The sequence below is a fragment of the Lonchura striata genome, chromosome 1A, assembly GCF_050655825.1.
Source record: "Lonchura striata isolate lonStrDom1 chromosome 1A, ASM5065582v1, whole genome shotgun sequence".
Taxonomy (NCBI): Eukaryota; Metazoa; Chordata; class Aves; order Passeriformes; family Estrildidae; genus Lonchura; species Lonchura striata.
Window position 1 is genome coordinate 40,071,204 of NC_140741.1, and position 20,964 is coordinate 40,092,167.

The 20,964-nt window shown below is 33.2% G+C and overlaps 1 protein-coding gene across 3 annotated transcripts in view; it reads left to right on the forward strand.

The window, feature by feature from the left end:
* The window catches only part of IMMP2L (inner mitochondrial membrane peptidase subunit 2), a 405,909-nt gene that overhangs the window by 13,309 nt on the left and 371,636 nt on the right, over positions 1–20,964 (forward strand). For 2 of the 3 annotated variants that reach the window (XM_021545266.4, XM_085568335.1), the window contains exon 3: positions 3,139–3,242. In XM_021545266.4, the coding sequence (XP_021400941.1) occupies positions 3,139–3,242 (104 nt within the window). Of the gene's footprint in view, positions 1–1,204; positions 1,343–3,138; positions 3,243–20,964 lie in introns of all 3 variants that reach the window. The other variant, XM_085568334.1, reaches the window with a different exon arrangement.

Sequence of the window (20,964 nt, forward strand, 5' to 3'; positions counted from 1 at the left end):
ACTTGTGTTTTTGCAGCAGCACTTGTGTTTTTGAATGTTCTGTTCCATTATGCATAATACCAGTTGTAATTATTCTGTGGCAGTTTCTCCTAACTTTATTATTAGGATTATTGTACCTAAGCCTTGTGAATAATGAGCTCATGTGAATATTCTTTGTGTTCTCCAGGCTACAAGCAAATAAGTTGTGACCTTCACTAGGGGCATAACAACTATCAAGTTAATAATTATTTATAGCAAAAGGGCATGTTTTTACCCTCCTACTTATGTAGGAGGGTAAAAACTCATGTCCTGTGAGGCTTCATCATACACTGGGGAATCTGAATTTGCATGCTTTTAGCATTAGATTAGTTATTAATTGGAAAGAGTAATGTTTTGTGGCTTCTGCACCACAGTTTAAATTAAGACCTGTGTGCCTTATTTTATGCCAAAAACTTGAGCAAAGAAGTTATAATGCTTCAGACAAGAAGGAAGAAACCTCTGTGTCATTTTGTTTCTTATGAAAAGCCCTTGTGACCCTATTTGTTAACTCCTTTTGCAGAAATTGTATTTTGATTTTACTAGACTTGAAACCTTACTACTACTTCAAATACTATGAGGAATAAGTTGTATTGTTTCTATACTTGTTTGTTGTGGAATCTCAAGTAGTGTTATTTACAATAGAGAAAGGCTTGCTGAAGGATTTAACCTTTTTTTTTTTTAATAGACAATAGTGATTGTTGATGTTTGAATAGTTATCTCCTAGTTTTCCTTCAGTTTCTTCTAACAAAATAGTATTATTGTCTGCACATTTTTTTTTGTGAGAGAAGAAAAAAGCCTACACCATTGTATTTTTCTCAAACACAATTCTAATGTATAATGAGTTGAATATCCACTCTGTATGTCAAAATGCATTGTTAAAAATGCATTTAGAGTGCTTTAAGTTAAAAAAACTTATGCAATATCTAAATGTATTTAAATTCTAAGGTATTTCCTTTGTTTAAATGTGCAAAAAAATAGGAGACAACTGAGATAGTGCAACTTGGACAATACTGTAATTACCTAATGTATTTCTCTGTAAGATGTAGTTGATGAAAGTTTATTTGATACAAGTGTGTGAACACTTATTTAGATATTTTCTAAGTATCAGCTGAGAGATACATTATCTTTTGAAACAATGGTTTTAAGATTTCTCTTTTGTTTCATCCTCATCTTTTGGCCTTTTAAGGCAGATACCTTTGAGTACTGAGGAGTTTACTTTGTGAGAATGTGTCATATATATGATTCCTGCTTTGTAAGATTGGCCTCTGCCTTACACTTAGTAGTGTTGGAAGCTTCTGGCCCCTATGTACCTGCATTTGGCAAAGTGAGTATGACTGAATTGTTTGTGAGTTTGTATGTAAGTCACTTGTGTGTAAATATTTGATCCTTTGGTGGAAAATGCTATAAAGGTGATAATTCTGGAAATCTTGATTAAGAACTACTATTAAAATAACTGCTAATTAGTTCCTGGCTTTCATTTATCTGGTTCTTGCAGTGCATTGAGTCTAGCAAATAAAACAGAAATGAGTGTTAATATATTTATAGCATAGACTCAGACCATGTCTCTATGGATGTTACAGTGATCTGGTTTGATCCCCTGATTTACCCTACTGGAAATTTGCCTGTAGTCCAAAACGTAACTAGCCTAATTTGCTCTTTAACTAAACATGTAATGTCATATCCCTCCCCTTCTCTGTACCATGTTTATTCTTTTGACCTAGCATATTGCATACTTCATGTGAATTGCACCTACTGAAGACCCTACCACATGACTTCCTCTTGCACCTTGAAAAACTAATTTTTCACAAATCCCACTTGAAGTATGTCTTTGTCAACCAATCTATTTAGCAATGATGAATGAAGAAACTGTAATAAAAAGTAATCAGCACTTCTAAATTGCTTCTGAAGTTAAAAATAAAAACTAAATAACCATTTTATTTGAGAACAAAGTTAACTGAATAACAATAAAATGAAATTTGACACTGTGTAATTACTTGGGTTGAGAAGAGTTAATTTCAGTCCCCCTGTTGGTTTACTCATTGAAGGTTGCATCAGTTTGGAGAGGGGAATATCAGCAGTGAAAGTCCAGTGGTTTATGTGGTGGTTCAAGTTATAGTGTAAGTGCCTTTTCTACAAAAATAGCAACAACAACAAAATTTTTAGCTAATATTGCAGTTATTATACAAAAAAGGAGGGGTAGCCTAATTTCAACACTCTGTTCTTTATTGCATTTATCACCTAACTCTAGAATATACATTAGTGATTTTCTTGGCCAACTTGGGAGATATTGCAATTTTATTTGAAGACAGCTGTCTGAGAAATAAACTATTACAAAACTTCAGCCTGGAATACTTTGAAATTATTTCTGTCTAGTAAAAGGAGACTCTTTTTTAAAATAAGCCTTGCAAACATAAATACAGTACTGTGGTGGGCTTCTTCCTTCCTCTGCCCTTTACCAAGAGTTAACTCAGAGGCAGCATTGATCAGGTACCCTGGTTTTGTATCATATCACACAAAACAATTTTGGGGAATTTGCTGTACCTCCTAATGATGCATTAATTACTTGATTATTTTGATTCATGCCCTTTTGTGTCGTATTGTGGAAGGCCCACATTTATTTCCAGTATCAGTATGTGCTGTAGGTAGAGCTTGTTTTTCCCCTCTGCAAAGGATGCTGAAATTATATTGCTACGAGTACATATTTTATTTTTAGTGCATTATGCTTTTATAAATAGTAAGATGCCTGCCAAAAGCTTGTTTGTTTGGGTTTTTTTCCCCTGGGAATTAGTGTATTTGGTTCTCCTTTGATTTTAGTATAAAATGATAAGCAGTAATAGCAATCCCTTATTTTCATCAGGCTTGCCATAAGTATGTATCCTATGTAGTCTGTAGTGAACTAGAGTTTGCCATAAATGAATGATATTTAACATATCATTTAATAAAGAAGTGTATTTCAAATGTATTTCCTGTAATACAAAGATTCTTGGCCTCTTACAGTAAGTGGGAATGTTTCTACCAATTTTAATGGGTTTCACCTGTTGTTGGAAAGGTAATTAGGTGGAAGATTGATAAAGGAAATGTAGATCTAAATGTAGATCTATTTTTATCCCCTTCTCTCAGCCTTCTTTGAATCCTGGAGGAAGAGAAGCATCTGATGTAGTACTCTTGAACCACTGGAGCATTAGAAATTATGATGTACAACGTGGGGACATTGTGTCACTGGTGTAAGTAATTTTGCATGCATTTCAATACATGCTTATGTAGATTTTGAACTATTGGTGTTTCATGTACAATAATGTAGGTATATATATGAGCAAGGAACCTAACATTTTAAATAATGCATTATTGTTATTTCTGTCATCTGCTTTCAAAACTCAGGTGTTCAAAGAATGTATTACCAAGCTTTTACTTGAAAAAGGAATGAAATGCAAGGTATCATGTTCTGCCAAGGACAGAGTTGTGAGATAGAAAATAGATAAAACATTACGTGGCTTAAAGAAGTATAGTTTTAAGTTGCTTGGCAATGTACTTATGAAAAAACTTTCCTTATTGACTAGTACTATATGTTTTAATTTCTGGTGATGTATGTCTGCTGAATAAAATTTTAGATAAGATCTCAAGGATTCAACCACCTCCATAAAGACCAAATGGAGCAAAATAGAGAGTTCTAAATTTAAAATTCGGAGGTCTATGTATCAAGCCAAAAGGTGGCAGTATTTTGCTGTAGAAAATACTCAAGACTAATAGGACAGAAACTCCATTTCAATATACTATAGAAATAGAATGTCAAAGTGCTCATAACTGATGCAGGGATATAATACATACTCATATTATATGCTTGGAGAGTTTAAGCTTAAGGTTTTAGTTTTGTAAGTGAAATGCACAATATGTAAATTATAACAAAAATGTCTTTGGAAGCCATATTATCTGCCTGCCTTTTTGTCATATATCTTTTCTAATTATCCCATTTTTTTGCCTACTTGTTCACTCTAGTGGTAATTTGTAAGACAATTTTCTTCTTTTGCTAGACACTTAAAATTATCACTGTGATCTGCCTCATTTTCTGTCATATAAAATTTTCTGTAAATAGTCTAGCTACAAATATTAATTTATTTATATTTGCTACAGATAATACTGCAAAATTACATCAATTTCAGGTTACTTAATGATTGCTGTAAAATGTGATTCTGCCTGTGTGTGCATCCTTCTGCCCAAGTCATGTTCTAGATTGTTTAAAAGAGTCAGTATAACTGATTAGTAATTAATAGACTGAACAGAAAATGAGAATGTTGTCTGATCAGAACGCAAAATTAATAGTTTCATTCTTATTATACTCCTTGAATGTTTTTGATTCTGTCTGAGCCATCTGCATTAGTTATTTTCATTTTGCTGTATGTTTGAATATGGTAACTAGTATTTTAAATGCTGTGGAGGGTTTTGTATGTTCGGAAACTTCCCTAATCTTTGTGGAGTTTATGTAGATCCACATAGAAAAAGTTGTATTCATACACTGTACAGAAGCTTTTCTTAGTCTTTGGGAAGTCTACTGGGTAATCAGATCAGAGTATTCCAAAAGTACTTTAAGATCAATACAAAGGAAGTTGAACAATGTAAAAATAATTTATTGGATATTTTAGTATGAAATATCATTCAATATTTACATTTTAAGTAACAACTTTTAAGTACCTCATGATACAGGTTTGTTAGAAGCAGTTTTGGCCTGCTTCCTTATTGTATTGTTAAGCTTTTAATTGTGTGATAAAGTCTTGCAGGGTATAGTATCTGGATGTGATTTTGTACTTGTCAGTTTTTGAGACTTAATTTTGCTATACAATGCTTCTATTATGTAAATGGTTTAATACTTTTAGCTTTTTCATTTTGATTGTTTACGTATTATTTCTATAACTTACATATATGCGTGGATTTTACTTGCTGGTCCTCAGAGCCTGATTTAGGTAAGGCATGAAGTCCCATGTCCCATCAGATGCTCCTTTACTGATCCTCTCAGAAATGCAGTTAAAAAAGTATTGATGTGATTGAGATAGGCAGATGGATATGTAAGCCTTTGTTTTGCATCCTTGTTGGCTGCTTTACATTTGTCCACAGTATCCTCTTTGCCAAGTTATAACAGAAGATAGTTTAGTGGTTGAGGAAGGGTTGTCTTTTGCAGAACAAGAGCTGAAGTAAAATATTCCTTCATGGCAGCATGACCAGGGCCATTCAAACTCATGTCTTTGCTCCAAGTTTTGGCTATTGACCTTCTACTTACAATGGACTTTGCATGTTGGGATCTCAACAATCCCCTTAGGAATGGCATTTCTGATGGTATGAAGAAAGCAAAAAGGTGAGTTAGTCTTGGTGGTCTTGGATGCCTCTGAAAAGAATCAGTGAGCTTGTGGTCATGATTCTGATTCTGCTTGCAGATCCAAGTTTTTCCTCTATTTTCTAATCTAGTTTTTGATAAACATCTCTATATATACATATATATATATATATATATATATATATATATATATATATATATATATTTATTTATTTATTTATTTTATGACTTTGATTACAAATGAAGAACCAAGTACTCAAGTACTTCGTAAAGGTATGAATGAAGACTATGTGTCTCTCTGTCATCTCGGTCTCTGTATATGCTGTAGGTGAACCACTCATCTCAATCATAACTGTCAAATTAGCCACTGTATACACACATGTGCATTTACCTTGTTTTAAACAAAATATTTTAAATGACATTAGTCTTTAAAAATATTAAATTAGAGTAATGTAAAACCAATGGAGATAATAAGTTCGTAGCAAAAAGTTATTTCTTTAATTGCAGTTTAGTGTTTTACAGATAGTTATATCTTACCTCAGCCTTTAGAATATTTTTCCCTTTAGCTTGAACTCTTTTTTATTGATACCAGAATTAGGAAAGCTCAATGTTACATGCTGTAACTTTTGAACTCACAATTTTAAGTCGATTCAGAACTAAACAAAATGTTCTGGTTCTTAACTTGATCACTTGCTCAATGCCTAATTTAGGTACTGCTATATTATTTGGACTTAATACACTGAAAATCAAAGCAAGAATATTTTTTTTAAATACATGAAGTAATTTCAGTTATTCTGTGTTTCAGAGTACTACCTTTCCATCCCTTAAATGGATTTTAAAAAATAAAAATGTGTGTTATATTTTTAGTTTGGAAAATGCATTTGTTTTTCTTCAAAGAGGAAAAATAGTCATGTAGCACATGACATCATGTTTCAGAGACGAATGCTTGTTTTTGCCAGGCAGACCTGGATTTTTCAGTAACTTTTATGTTGAAACAGGCATCTATTTTGTAAGAGTTTAGCTGAGGTAGATCTCAACAGTTGTGCAGAACTTGATCAGATATTGCGGAATGAGTTATAAGATAGGTAGTGTTCTCTCAGCTGGTTTCACTCTGTAAAGTTTGACTGCCAGCAGCATCGTAGCTGGAGCTGTATGTGTCACAGTGGGGGTTGTACAGCTCCTGCAGTTCCCTGGGAATACATTCTGCAGCTGCACTTCCCAGCACTTATAGAGGTAGTGCTCTTCTACTGCAGATTAAGGGATATTTTTGCCAGTGTAACCTGTATGTGATTTGTTCTTTACTGTGTACAAATGCAGGCGTTATTATAAAAGGATGTTGCCAAAGAGTGATTTTTAGGTCTAGAATTCATTTTGGTTGCCTTTATAGAAACCCTCCTGTCTTGATTGTACAATCATATTGTCTTTTTATTCCAAAATTCCTGTCTTAATGTAGAAAAAAAGTTGGTGCTTAGATTTTCAAATGATGAAAAGTTAAGGTTGTAAATATTCACAGACACTAATTTTAACTTTCGATGTCAAAAATTAGAGGTTAATTTAAAGGCTGTGCTATGTCTGTAATAGAGAGAACACCTTATCCAATGTTTGACTGAGAGCAGGAACTTACTTGCTGGATAGGTTGCCAGGTGTCCCTCCATTGCTAATTTAGAATGTGTTCTTATGTGTCAAATAAAAATAGCTATGCTAAATTAATCTGAGGAAAAAAAGAAGGGAACCATACTGTTTGTTCTGTACATCCTTAATGGTAAACTGCTTTTAAAAGTATGAACTAGAAAAGCTAAATGGGCAGTATGTTTAAAAAATTGTTTTTAAAGGTCAGCTAAAAATAAGGAAATAAGTGTTGTATATTTTGTCAGCTTCTTTTGAGTTCTCATATAGGAGCAGAATTGCTTTAAATACAAACCCAACTTTCTACATAGAAAATTCCTTCACATTAAAAAGAACCCCAAATCATACTTTTTGTCTCCTATCCTTCTTATCCTTTGGATATTAAGGATATTAAGTGGCTTCTCTCACTTCTTCCTCTGGCTGTAAGATTATACTTAGACCTTTCAATAAACTCCTTTATTTTGGGTAAACTGCCAAGCATTTATATGAGCTTGATCATTGAAAAATCCAGTGCAGATCATAATTCTGGAGGAATTATGCATTTGAGGTTGTTTCTGCTGCTGTGTCCCTCACTGGCATCTGTTCAGAAATGAAAACTGGAAAAGATAATTGCGGTGGTGATTTTATGTGATGGTTCAACAAGTTTCAGCTTATACACAAAAATCTGAATAATGCAATTTTCAAAGGAATGTAGTCTTGTTTAGTTAATGAAAACAAAAGAGTTTTCAAATTGTGCAAACTGAATATATGCTATTCATAGAAGATCACTAATTGGAATTTCATTATTGAGACTAGCTTAGTAAAATAAATATCAGTAAGAAGGTACTTATTGAAAGAACTGCCTTGAATGTGAATTAGTTGTAATTATGAAAAGAATTTCTACTAAATTCTGATAGATATAATGTGAATGGGTATCTAATGGTTCTTGCATTGCATTTGAGAAATCTTCTTTCTGACCAAAATACTGGACAACCTTTTATGAATACCTCTGCTTGGCTTTCTTAAGTCTTCCAATTTCTATTCTATTTTTGTTTGTACTTAGGTCTCCGTACCAAGTCATCTGTCTTCTGGCAGATAGGACACTGCAAAGGAGGTTGTGCTGACACTGAAGCTAAATAATCACTTTAGTTTCTATGCCTCAGTGACCACAGAAAATCTTTTCCTTTTCTGTTCTTTTAGCTGGGGTAAAAAACCAAACAAAACTTCTCATTTCTTTTCTTGATAAAAATCAAATATGTAGTTCTGCTTTTACTATCTGTGTTGCGATCTATTCCTAGTGTGGGTATCATACTATAATATAAGTGTGTTAATACTTGGTTGAAGAAAGTCTTGGTGGAAGAAAGCCTTATATCTTCTATTTATAAAATAAAATCCTATTTCTAAGGAAACTTTTCAGATACTGTACATGATCCTTGGTTGTATTATGAAGTGCTCAGGAGGGGTTTAATAGGCAGTGATTGCATTACTGTGGAAAATGAGCAGTTGTGGAGGAAAGAAGCTGTTACTGTTAAAGTTATGGTTGTTACACTTAAAGTCTATGGATATGACTAGGAAGATGATAAGACTTGATTACAAGAATGACTGGTGGAAAAAGTCTGGCTAGACTCTAGGCCAAAAAGTCAAATAAATGAATGTTATAGCTTACAGATTGTTTACTGATTAAATTGAAAGTTTGAGATTTAAAAATAACAATATTTATTTTTAAAAAGGTAGTGATGGGGAAGTCAGATGGCCTTTGCTGTTTGTGAAAGAGGTGTTGATTGAATAATTTGGAAGATTACTGTAGTATTGTAAGTGGTGCTGTGCAAATTTCATATTCTAGTTGATTTTGATTTTATTGGTCTTTCTATTGAATTAAGTACCTTGCTGTTGAATTAAGAAACAAATTATTGCTTGCTGAACATTTATTAGAGTATCTATTAAATACTACATTGGAATTTTACTAAATCCACTTCATTAATTTCTCAGTTGTTTTTGGTTTTGGGCTTGGTTTGTTTGTTTGTTTGTTTTAGGTTTTCCTGGATATAAATATAGTCTTTGTGTTTAATTTAAAATGAAGAATTGAGGAACTTGACAAAAATAATTAAAGCCAGATGCAAAGTCTGTGGTATTTGGTTGAATTTATTTCTGAGGTAAGTAGCATAAAATTTCTTTAAGACCTATTGTAGTGAAAGTAGAGGGAGATCACAGTCTTGTCCACCTCAGAAGCAAAAATTGTGATGCTACAGAATTGGTACTATATATGCTGATAAGTGTATTGACTTATATGTGTTTAACTGGAATAACTGTGAGTTGTAGTAGTGTTGCAACTCAGCTAGATTAGGATATAAATAATAAAAACAAGTTAATTTGTAGTTACACATAAATATATGTCTGATCCTTTGGAAAGTGAGAAAGATATGGGAAAAAATGGTTATGTTGTGATCTTCAAATTGTAGGATGATCAGGTGTTAGCAGCTAATTGTTACAGAAGGAGGCCCTATGTTCTGCTGTTGGAATGTTAACAGTCATTTTCAATTTTAAAATTATCTGATTTATTAATTCAATTAATTTTTTTTACTTCACCTTTTAGTGATCAGGCAAATGAAGAGGAGGAAAAAAGCTATTTTACCAAATGACATAATTTTTACCTTTTCAACAGAAATTTAAAAAAATTGAACATGATAGAGTAGTTTTTTATATTATTTTAGATGATGGGCCGTCACAATATGTTGGAAGTCCCGAGTTTAAATGGACACCTGCTTGGAATGTTGCAGAAATTGCAGCGGTGATTTGGTTGGCTGGAAAGCTGTCTCTGATCCTATAACTCTGACTTACATTGGATGGCTGACTGTCCTGTCAAGGTCATGTTGAGCAAAAGGAACTTGAAATCTGCCTTGGTTTAGAAAAATGTCACTTTTACTTTTTGAAATAGCTATAATTAATAGCTAGGAATATGCTTTGCTGTAGCAGAATCTGCTGCCGTGTATATATCGGAAAGGTATCAGTATATGTTTCCTGAATGTTTTTTCCTTGAACCTTAAGAAACTTTGACAGCTCTTATAGGAAAATATTTGATACCTTTTTTTCTCTGTACATTCCCAAATGCTGAGAAGTAATTGCTTGTTATTTATGACTGGCATTGCTTGGAACTAGGAAAGGTTTTACAAGTCAGTAAAATAAGCTACACAATCTCATTGCTGGAAGTGGTAGGCAATATGATTGTTTCAGCAACTAATGTGGAAATCCAGTGCTCATTCTCTGTAGGGTATTCAGATTAGACACCTCCTTCTTATGTAAATTCAGACCAAAAATCTGTGATGATATAGAATAAAAAAATTAATGGGTGTTCATATAGTGTTCCTTGCACTTTAGATCAAGTGTATTTTTGATTATGATAATATAGATAGACCATAATTTCTAAATATATGCTCTGAATACATACTCTGTTTAATCTGCTGATCAGATACCTTGACACTTAAGGGGATTGTTAAACTGATACTTTGTTGAAAGTAATTTCCTTCCCTTGAAAGTGAAGCCAATGTTTCCTAGAGAAGATAACAAATCAAAGTACTTAATGTTAGGTTGCACGTATGAAATGCTGAGTGCTGAATTCATGAGATGCTAGATTCAGTTTAAGATCAGCTCATATGTTTATCTTTCATATTGCTTTACTTGAATTGTGAACAGTACACATTTTGTACCTGAAGATGCTGTATCACCTATTATGAATATGTTGTTCTAGACTTATGAGGAGATGGAGTAATGAGACAAAGTTTTTTTTTTTTTTAAAAAAACTCTGGAAATCAGCTTAATCTTTTCCATATGAAATAATTATCTTTCAAAGAGATCCAGTTCCTTGGCATCAAGGCTTTCGTATTCCAATGCTAAGTTTTGCTATCTGCAGTAGTATATGAGAAATATATGTAGGATGTTACAGTATGATTCAGCAGTTCTTGAATCCTAGAATGCAGTAATTTTTCTTAAGAGATGAAGCCTAATTATTTATAAGTTCTCGATGTAAGCAATTAACCAAATGAAACTGAGCCTTTGCATGCAAAAAGATACCTGAATGCATTTTTTTTTTTGGCAGTTAGCCTATTTTCATTTTGTGTACAATTTGGGAAATACTGAGGTGATATTTTGTTTCACAGGATATTTCAAACATTGTGTTCTTGGACAAATTATAGATTAAATATAGCCACAGCTGACTTAGTATCTTTCAGTAATAACTTCCCTTAAGCCAGTTTAGTCAGTTGTCTTATGAGCAACCATAAATATTAACTACAAAATGTTTCTTCTAGGAATCTTTCAATTAACTACACATAGGCTGACAAAGTGAATTTTGCTTATGCATGAAAAATATTTATTTCCAATCTAATTGGTGAAGTTGGAAGAAAGACTACGAGTGTTGACCTGTGCTGAGTATATTGTGGTCATGAATATTTTTGCAGGTAATAAGTAGTCTTGGCCTTGTTTTCTGTTTTTTTCAAGCTGTTAGCAAAGGTAAAGGCAAGGGAATGGCAAATTATAAGGTTTAAAATGGTAATTAACCTTATAATCACTGTATTTTCTAGGGAAATTATATTGATGAAAGTAACATTAGTTTTTTATGTGCAATCGGCTGTTCCTGAAAAGTGCAATTGAATAACATTTAGCTTTAAAAACATATTTGTATTTGGGACTTATTGTTATTGCCAGCTGTCTATCTGATGATTAGCTACAGAGAAAAGTCCTCAGAGATGCACAGCAAAAGAACATGACAGGGGCCACAATTGCAGCAAGGGGCATGCTGACTATACACATGGAGGGAAAAAAAAACCCCAGGATTAGAATCACCTCATAGCCAGGGAGGCTATAAAACCTCCAGCCTTAATTGAAACTGGACTAGCAAAAACCCAAGCATCCTCATTTGCCTTTCCAGTTGCATTTGTTTTGTCCATAAGCTGAAGGAGAAAACTTCCAGACGTCCTTTCCAATCTGAATTATTTTGTTTGTTTGCATCAAGTGAAATTTTAGCAATGGAACTTTTAAGATGTGAGGCATAATAGCTATACACTATCAAGGTTAACATACTAATTTGTTTACAATAAGCATTATGATGTTTTTAATTTGTTTTATAGCATGGAAGTGGAGTTTCTAAAAACCTCTTTTTTCTGTATATGTGGTTGTGGTATTTGTCTTGTAACTGCTTCTACAGAAGGAAAACTTCTTCCACAAGACTATTATTAATAAAACCTGTTTTGTTAATAAATGAACCATACAGAGAATGGTGAGATTTCATTTAGGTTTTATAACTAGATTGTAAATTCTCTGAAGGAGAAATGATGAGTAGGTTCAGGCAGATATGTATGGTGCAACAATCAGTGGGATGAGTGGAAGGCTGCAAGCAGAGGTCCAAAGACTGGGACATGATTGACATACTATAGTAAAGGAAAATGATTTGACAATATATGAGGGCAGTGGTTCCCAAGTGAGAAGTGGAGCTTGCTAAAGTACACAAGCAATTGTTTGCTCACTTGTTAAATTTTCAATGAAGTCTTACTGGATTAATTCATAAAGGACTGAAAATCAGAGAAAAATGTGTCAGGAATAAAGTATAAAAGGTACAGTAAATTAAGGTGAAAAAATTCATTGATAGAAACTGGAAGTGAAGACAGAGGTTGCCTACAAATTTTCATGTCATGACTGTAATTTAATGACTTTATGTAGGAAGAATTGACAAAAATATTTTTCATTTATTTCATAAATAGAACTTAAATTGATTTGAACTTGACGTGTGTCTTTTGCCAATATGGAGCAAAACACTCTAGCCAGCCTATTCTCAGCTCTGATTTTCCCTGCTATTGTAGGTATCTTTTTTATTGCTAGCTTTGTGAAATGTAAAAAATTAGTATATAACCAAAATTTTGGACTAGGGAAGGTAAAAGGCAGGACTAAAAACTTAAAATTATTGTTCTCATAAACCCATCATCCATAACATAATGCCATTTAGAGTTTCAGTAATTGTGTATATCTTAAGGCAAAAAAGAGATGGCTAGTGAGCATTATTTCTTGTGTTATGTGTTGTTTTATATGTGTGCTTTAAGGGATAAATTAGTGGCATTCTCAGAACAATAACTTTGATGTTTCCAGAACTAGGGCAACTGTAATGACAGAAGTATGGTCTTGCCATATAAAGGGGAAGTATGTTGTCAGCAAGCAGAGGATAATAGCATCCTGTACACCCAGAAGGCCTGCTGTGATGTTTGCGTCTGCATAAGATCCCCTTCGCCCTCAGAACAGGCTATTTTTAAACAGGTGCTGAGTTTGACCTTAGCAAAGAAATACTGTTGTAAGATTTTTAAATGCATGATCATGCACAGTGTGTTCCTCAGTCCTACAGGACGCTGACAATAGTATTTTTTCCACAAAAAACTTGTTTTAGTTTGCACTTTACTTGACTTCAAAGACTTACCTGTTTAACATTACCAGGGAAAACCTGATTACAAATTATTTTCTGTATCCTTAATTGATATAGCTTACCTGAATCCATGAGACAGAATTAGAGATTTAAATTCATTGTTCTATGCAGCTTATGAGGAGGTGGTGTCACATTTCTGATTAAAATAGAAATAGCTTCCATAGACTTTGTTGTTAACTACATTTTCCGCACTGTGAGTGGTGATGTCATTGTAAAACTTGTGAAGAATATTAATTGTTCCAGGTCAGTACTACTACTACTACTTCATAGAAGTAGTATGCATACTTTGATAACTAAAGGAGAATGCTGGTATAGTTGCATTTATTGTAACATCTTTTAAATACTTTTTAATGCCAGGACATTTTCAGAACAATCTTTCATGGGCCTCTTGTAATCTTCTAAAACCCTTATGTTATTGCACAATATCTAGAGACAGGTTTTACAACTGACAGTGATGGGAAAGTGCAATATTGGAGTGATTCCTTAGTGGGAGAAATTTATGATGTATGTTAACTAACATTGAGTTAAACGTGACTTACCAAAACAAAGGCCTTAAAGTGTCTGAACCTAAATTTAGCAGAAAAAACTGTGTCTTAATATCTGAAAATTTTTCTAGATGCTTCTTAGTTTTTATAATTGAAACAGGTGAGCATGTTCATATATTTTCTCCTCTTTATTTCCCTCTTTGCCTATCCTTTTTGAGAAATTATCTCAGTGATTATCTTTGAGTGAGTTTTGAGTAGCTGGCCTTCCTATTTTCCTTTTTTCAGTTCTCTTTTGTAATCCTGTGGCCTTTTTTGGTGTTGAATAGACTTACAGAGTTTGTGAATGCATAAAGCGGATTGGGGTTTATATAAGTATTTACAGTAATTCTGTAGCTTTGAGACTGTTGTCTTCCACATTTCTAAAGTCTCTCCGTTTTTTCAGCTAATTCTAAATTACACTTTTCTCCTTTAAAATACTTAAAAGTTTTTTTGTGCATGTTATGTATGTTTTAATCAGTTGTTACCTGTGGTTTGTGAACAGGTATAGCATATTATAACTCCAATAGATATGTGATTAAATTAATACGTTTGAAAATACTTAAAGATTGCAAAGACTCTTAACAGTTGTATTTCACATTTCAACGGTGTAACTGTATGTGAGACAGCTCAGCCAGGTTTTCCAGTTCACAAGATTTGCTAATGCAGCAGCAGCTAACCACCAAGGGAAATTTAGATTATAAGGGACTTTTCATGTCCTGATTTGTAAAAGCCCTCCTGGGCTATTCTAGAAATTTCTGCTAGCAACTACATTTAGCTCTTCTGTGTGGCTTGTTTCAATTCCTGTGTGCAGCTGTATATACTATTTGCTGAAACTCATGAGGTGTGACATGGCAGCAACAAGTATATTCTCTAGGTGGCTGCAGCAGGGCTGGCAAACATGTCAGCTCCTCGTGTACAGAGAACATGAACAGAGCGTTTGCTCTTATTAGTGCAGAACATTACTTCAGGCTGGAAGTAATCAAACTTGGTATATCTAATCTATCAGCTATACTCCTGCTTTATAATATATTAATAGTAATATAACTAATACTGGAATTTGCTGAGTAAAGGTTTTATTTTTACTGTTTTGTTCTTTGTCTCATACTTGCAGTTGATAAAGTGAACAAATGAAACACATCAATACTGCTTTGTCATAAGCTTCATCTGCAGGAAGGTAAAAGTTGTACAATATTTAATGTTATCTCATGAAGAACCCTTTTGAACACAACAGGGTTATGATGGCTGTATTCATATATTCATAATATTCATATCATGATTGGTCTCCCATGTGCTTTCGAAGAATAAACTGATTTGCAGATTGCTATGGAAATTTGATCCAAGTACAAAAGGTGAGCTAACATAGACTCGTATTACTAGCTGATACTCAAAATGATCTTTGATTTAGGAAGAAAATAAACCACACTCAGAATCTAAGAACTGTTAAAGCAAAAATTTCAACAAATATAAATTTATGAGATTATATATTTTTTAAAGTATCTCTGATAGTCAAACTGGCAAATAAAGCTCTTGCATAATAATTTAATAATTATTATTATGTGTATGTAATACTTGTAGAATTATTTCAGATTACTGATTGATTTGAGAAGTATCCTTTATGGACACACAGAGATCAGATTTTGAATAAATTGGCATGCAGTAGCAGAATGACTGCAGCATGTTACTCACACATCCTGCAAAAGTTCTTAAATGTGTATGTTCTTTATGAAAATCAGTAATTTTTCCTTTCCCCGAGCAACTTAGAACAAAAGCAATGGTTGGTACTGCTGTGAGCCCAGAATCTGAAAGGATTTGGAATCCTTGTAATTCCTTAGAGTGAATGATGTTCATATTGCCTGTGAGAACAGAGACTGTAATCCCCATTTTGCTCGTGCAAGTCCAGAATATATTGTCAACTTTTTCTCCTTAGGATCCAAATCTGATAGATATTTTAAAACAGTTCAGAAGATCAGAAGACATAAAAGAGCAAAAGGGCAAATTTTAAATAGACATGTTTTACACCTTATTCAAAAATTAAATATATAATATTGTATTTATATTCTTCAAATATATTAATTTATGGATATGTTTATGGTCTATATAAATGTTTTAGTGTGATTCACTACTTTATTTGAAAACAAAATTCATGTTCATCAGTTTGTATGGAGTGTGTATGCAGCAGCTGAAGTTCCTCTCCCTAGAGTGGTAAACTTCTAGTTGGATATGAGGATAATTCACCATCTTAGTCATGTATAAGATATATACATGTAGAAATTAGTTCTATTTAGGACCCATTAAAAAAAAAAAATCATTCTGATATGTGTATTCCTGCCCATTGCAGAGTGGACAGTCATGTTGGACTACATGACCTTTCAAGGTCTCCTTCCACCCAACCCATTTCATGGCAATAAGATCCCTTCTTGAAGTTGTTTTCTTGCTGGTTTTGGGTTGTCATATTCAGGTTCATACTAATAAGCTGAAAGGAATTTTTGCCACTTCCACCAATGTAACTGGGATTTATATGGAATTTATATGCTAAAGAAACACATGTTTAGGTTTGTCTCCATGGGTTTTGATGCTTAGATTGTTATCTGTATCTGAGGTCATGCCCAAGCCATAGATAATGTGCTACTGAAAAATGAATTATTTTGCATCCCCACTTCATTAGAGTGTGCACATCTTGGGATGTCAATCACGCCTCTTTCAACCAGTCATAATAAATACATTCAGAGACATCAGAGAGAAAAAAGGAAGCTGAGAACAGACCTGTGATGAAGGAAAAATTATGATTGATATTGTTCTTTTCTTTTGTTGACCCTAACTGCACTTTGGTGGAGTGTCTATTCAGTAGCAATTCTAGAGAGAAGATTGTGACAACTTTATATTACTTCTTGTTTGTTTTGCTTTATCATTGCAGACTTCCTTAAATAGATTACAACAGACTAGTTCATCTGTTAAAGTTTAGCCAGTGAGCAAACCTGTTTCTTTCCTTCACAGCATCTTATGTCTTGTTTGTGTTTTCGAAGTCTCTAATGAAGGCTTACAGATGAAGCCTGTAACTTATTATTTTATTCTTATTTATATTCTGTTATGCCTAGGGATGCTGATTTTGGATAAAAGCATCATTATTCAAGAAACTCTACATAGATTTCTTTGTTGCCTCAAGGGGAGTTTCTGTATTAAACTTACTCCAATTATCTCTATTGTTGTAATAGTTAGATATCATAAATCAAGCCTACTCACCAGAATTTCTCTCTAGTCAGTGGAGAAAAATGAGCACTTACAGAAATGAGTTTTTTATCAATTATCCTTTGACATTTTATGTTAAATGATGGGCCAAATAAATTACATGTAATTTAATTAGAATAAAAACATATTTCTATATAAATTTTCCACTTTTGTCCCTAAACTAGGTGATCAAATAGTAATGAAATTATTTTAGTATGTTTTACCATATAGTTTTAAGGATTAATTACATGCCATTTACTACTGCCCAGAAAAAAGTATTTTCCATGTTATATCTTAAATTTTGGGGTGACATTTCCTACTTTTCACTGTACCTATTTGGAGCTTCCTTTAGTAATAGCTGACCAACAAGGGTCTTCTGTTTTACAGTCCAAACTGAACAGTCAACAAATTTTTCATCTTGTTGAGATTAAGTATCTGTTAAATGAGCTATACATGCAGATTACTAAATAATGTTGGGGAACTTCCATCCTGTTCTTATGTTTACAACATTATTTTCTTTATTTCCTTCCTTCCTCTCTGTCTCTTAAACCACACAGAAGAAATAAGGTCATAATTTAATGAATGATCCCTTGGATCACAGATGCTGACAAAATGAAGCCTGAACATTTTAAATTGGCTGGCTGCTGTTATCCTAACAGAGCCCATTAAAGTCACACAAGAGAGCATAACTTATAATGTAGTGAAACTGTGACTTTTTCATGGTTTCTTTGTAAATGTGACAAAATTTATGGATGGCATTAGTGATACTAGGTTGACGGAATTAAAACCACTGTTTATGGACATAGTTCAGTAACTTGATTTAATTAGATTTTCACCACACTGATCTAAGGATTTTCAGGCAATATTTTATGATGACGGTTTGAAAGAGAATTCTGAAACTCTCACAAAAATGAAGAATTCAAAGCAGTATTTTCATTTAAATACATACATGTTTAGCTGATTACTTAATTAGACTCTTGGACTTTGAAACAGTGGACAGTGTTTTGTATAGGGGTTTCAGCCACTGTTCAGCCTGAAAATTCATCTTAAGCTAAGAGTTTACTGCATTAATACTGGGTGTGTATAACAGAGCAAGTCAGCTCTAAATCAGATAAGCACATTAGAAATGGGAAAACATAAGCTCCATTGATAGTATTGGCTATACAGGGAACTCCTGACCCTTAGTTCCCTTATTGATACCTCAATTTAGCATGGGCTGTGGAACAGTGTCAGAAGTAAGTGAGGCTATAAGGATAATCAATTATCTTTTCTATCAGAGCAGATAATGCCTTTTAATTTCTTCTTTTTTCCTGGTTTCTTCCTGTGTCTTTTTCAGGTTACTTTTCCCCCTTAATAATCAACCCGATTGTAAAGCTACTAAGCATTGTATTATTACTATTGCCTACCTTTTAAACTTTACTGAAAATAACAGGCAAAAATAATCTCTGGGATTTTTAACATTAATCTTTTGGGCATTTAAATATGGTAAGCTTTTGGAAAATGCAGTATGGACCTGTGAAGTGAATGTAAAGAGTTATAAACTGAATGCAAATCAATGCAAGAAATTTGAAAAAAAATCATTAAATTGCTTATATAAATTTATGTAGATGTCAGTGTTACAGGAGGGCTTCTGGTCTGTTAAATATAGTAAATGGTTTTAAGGATATTATGTTGTATGCATCTTAAAAATTCCTGACAGAGATTTTACTTGAAAAAGCAACATTTCCAAGAACTAAAATTCACCATGTAGGAAAAAGGTTGTGTTTTATTTTATTCCACACTAGAATTAAAGTAAAAATGAATAACACTTTTAAAACAAAATAGTTTAGATTCTTCTTCAGCATGGAAGGTTTAAAAGGAGCAGTACTTTCAACTAGGAACAAATACGAGAAAGTTAGCCTAGCCCCAAGTTTTTGCAATCTGAAGTAAATCTTGATATGAAATCCCTTGTTGAGGGCTCTCGTGGAAGGGTAGCTGGGAGATCTATTAAACCACACATTTATAAATTAAGGTTTTGGCACATCAATTGCCAGAGTAATACAGACAGTTAAAAATTGGGATGTGGCAGAAGTGCAAGACCACTGAGACTGGCTCAGTTGGATAGAATATGATGCTGATAACACCAAGGTTGTGGGTTTAATCCAGGGATGGGCCACTCACTTAAGAGTCAGACTTGATGATACTTGTGGGTCCCTTCTTACTGTAACTTTCTGACAAAGAAAACATTTACTTCACAATCTTTTTTCAAAACTGGCAAAACAAACTATGAGTTGGCAGTTGGATTCCCTACCTGTGTGTCCTTTCCTGTGTAGTTCATCAGCATTGAGAGACATTGGATATGTTTCTTTCCATTAAATAGTACCTGAAGCTGTACAGCATCTTTTTAAACAAATTCAAGGACAGTTGATTTATAAACTGCTGAATATTAATTCCTCTATAACTTCTTGTGGCAACAAACAGCAAAAATTATCAGGTATGTTTTTGTTCTTCATTTGTTCTTCGTCCAGGGAATGTCACAAATCTGCTTACTAATTTCAAATTTTAATTTCATATTTTGCTGAAAACTGTGCTAGTATTACAACTCTCAGTAGCTCTTTCTGTAAAATTCAGGATGGGTTGGATGGGAGTCTGAACACAGTCTTCAGAGCGTTGCGTAGAAGAAGAACCTCTTCAGACTGACTTTTCTCAAAAATAAGAAGTAGTAATTTATGTGAAAACTGTGTATTTCTTGCTTATATTTCATCTTCCTTTGCATCAATATGCAAGGGAGAAAAAAAGAGCAATACTCAAAGATGATCTCAGTTTCAATTCTTGATGTACTATAGGAAGGCATCCATAACCAGATGTTGAGTCCTGACATTAACATCATGTCTTCCATTATTAATCTTATTACCTCCAAGCTAGTATTAAATTTGTATCTTAATGATGTCAAGATCCATATAAAGAAGTATTTCTGTAACAGGAAAATGAATGCTATCACAATTTTTCTTTATATCCATCATTATTTAGTGATGGCAGTCTTAAAATGACGTTTATTTAACTTTTAGTTACTTTACTTTTGCCATATTTTTCATGTTGCTAATCTGTGAAATTCACTTGGATTGTGAAATTGGATGCAATATAAGAAAGCAGGGGAAAGGTTCACATTACTCCAAATTTAAACTTCACTGCTATATTATAGTGAGAAATATGCCTGTAGACAAATGCATTGGCTAGATGTAGGGTTTTTTCATTATAATTTCAAATTCTGCTATGAAACATGAAAATTTACTATGAAATCTTCACAAAGTATTTTTTCCCAAATGACAGAGCAAAAAACACAAAGAGCTACACCTGTGTTCTTCTTTTATTTGGTTTCATTATTTCTTGTACTAATGATTAATAATCTAATGCTTTTATTTGTTGTTTAGAAAAATGCTTTTTTGATACCTTTCTGATGTCTCTAAATTTAGTGGAAGCAGTAATGGTCCTGGGAGAAGACCAAAGTGTATTGAAGAAAATGATAATTTTTAAAGTTAAGTAAATCTGGTTTTGTATTTTGTATTTTACAGAGACTGGTTCAACTTCAGAAATTCTCAGCCCATCAAGTATTTTCCTTTTACTGAAAAGAGTGTTATGACAATATTTAAGGCTCTGAACAAGAGGAACAAATATGTTTTGCTAAATATACCCAACTGGCCAACACTGATGTACTCACTGTATTGCTTTCTAGTTCAGTTGTAAAAATAACCCAACTTCCTTCTTTGAAAGGGTTATTCTAGGGAACATTTGCTTTACAAAGATTAAAATGTATTTGGTGTTACTAC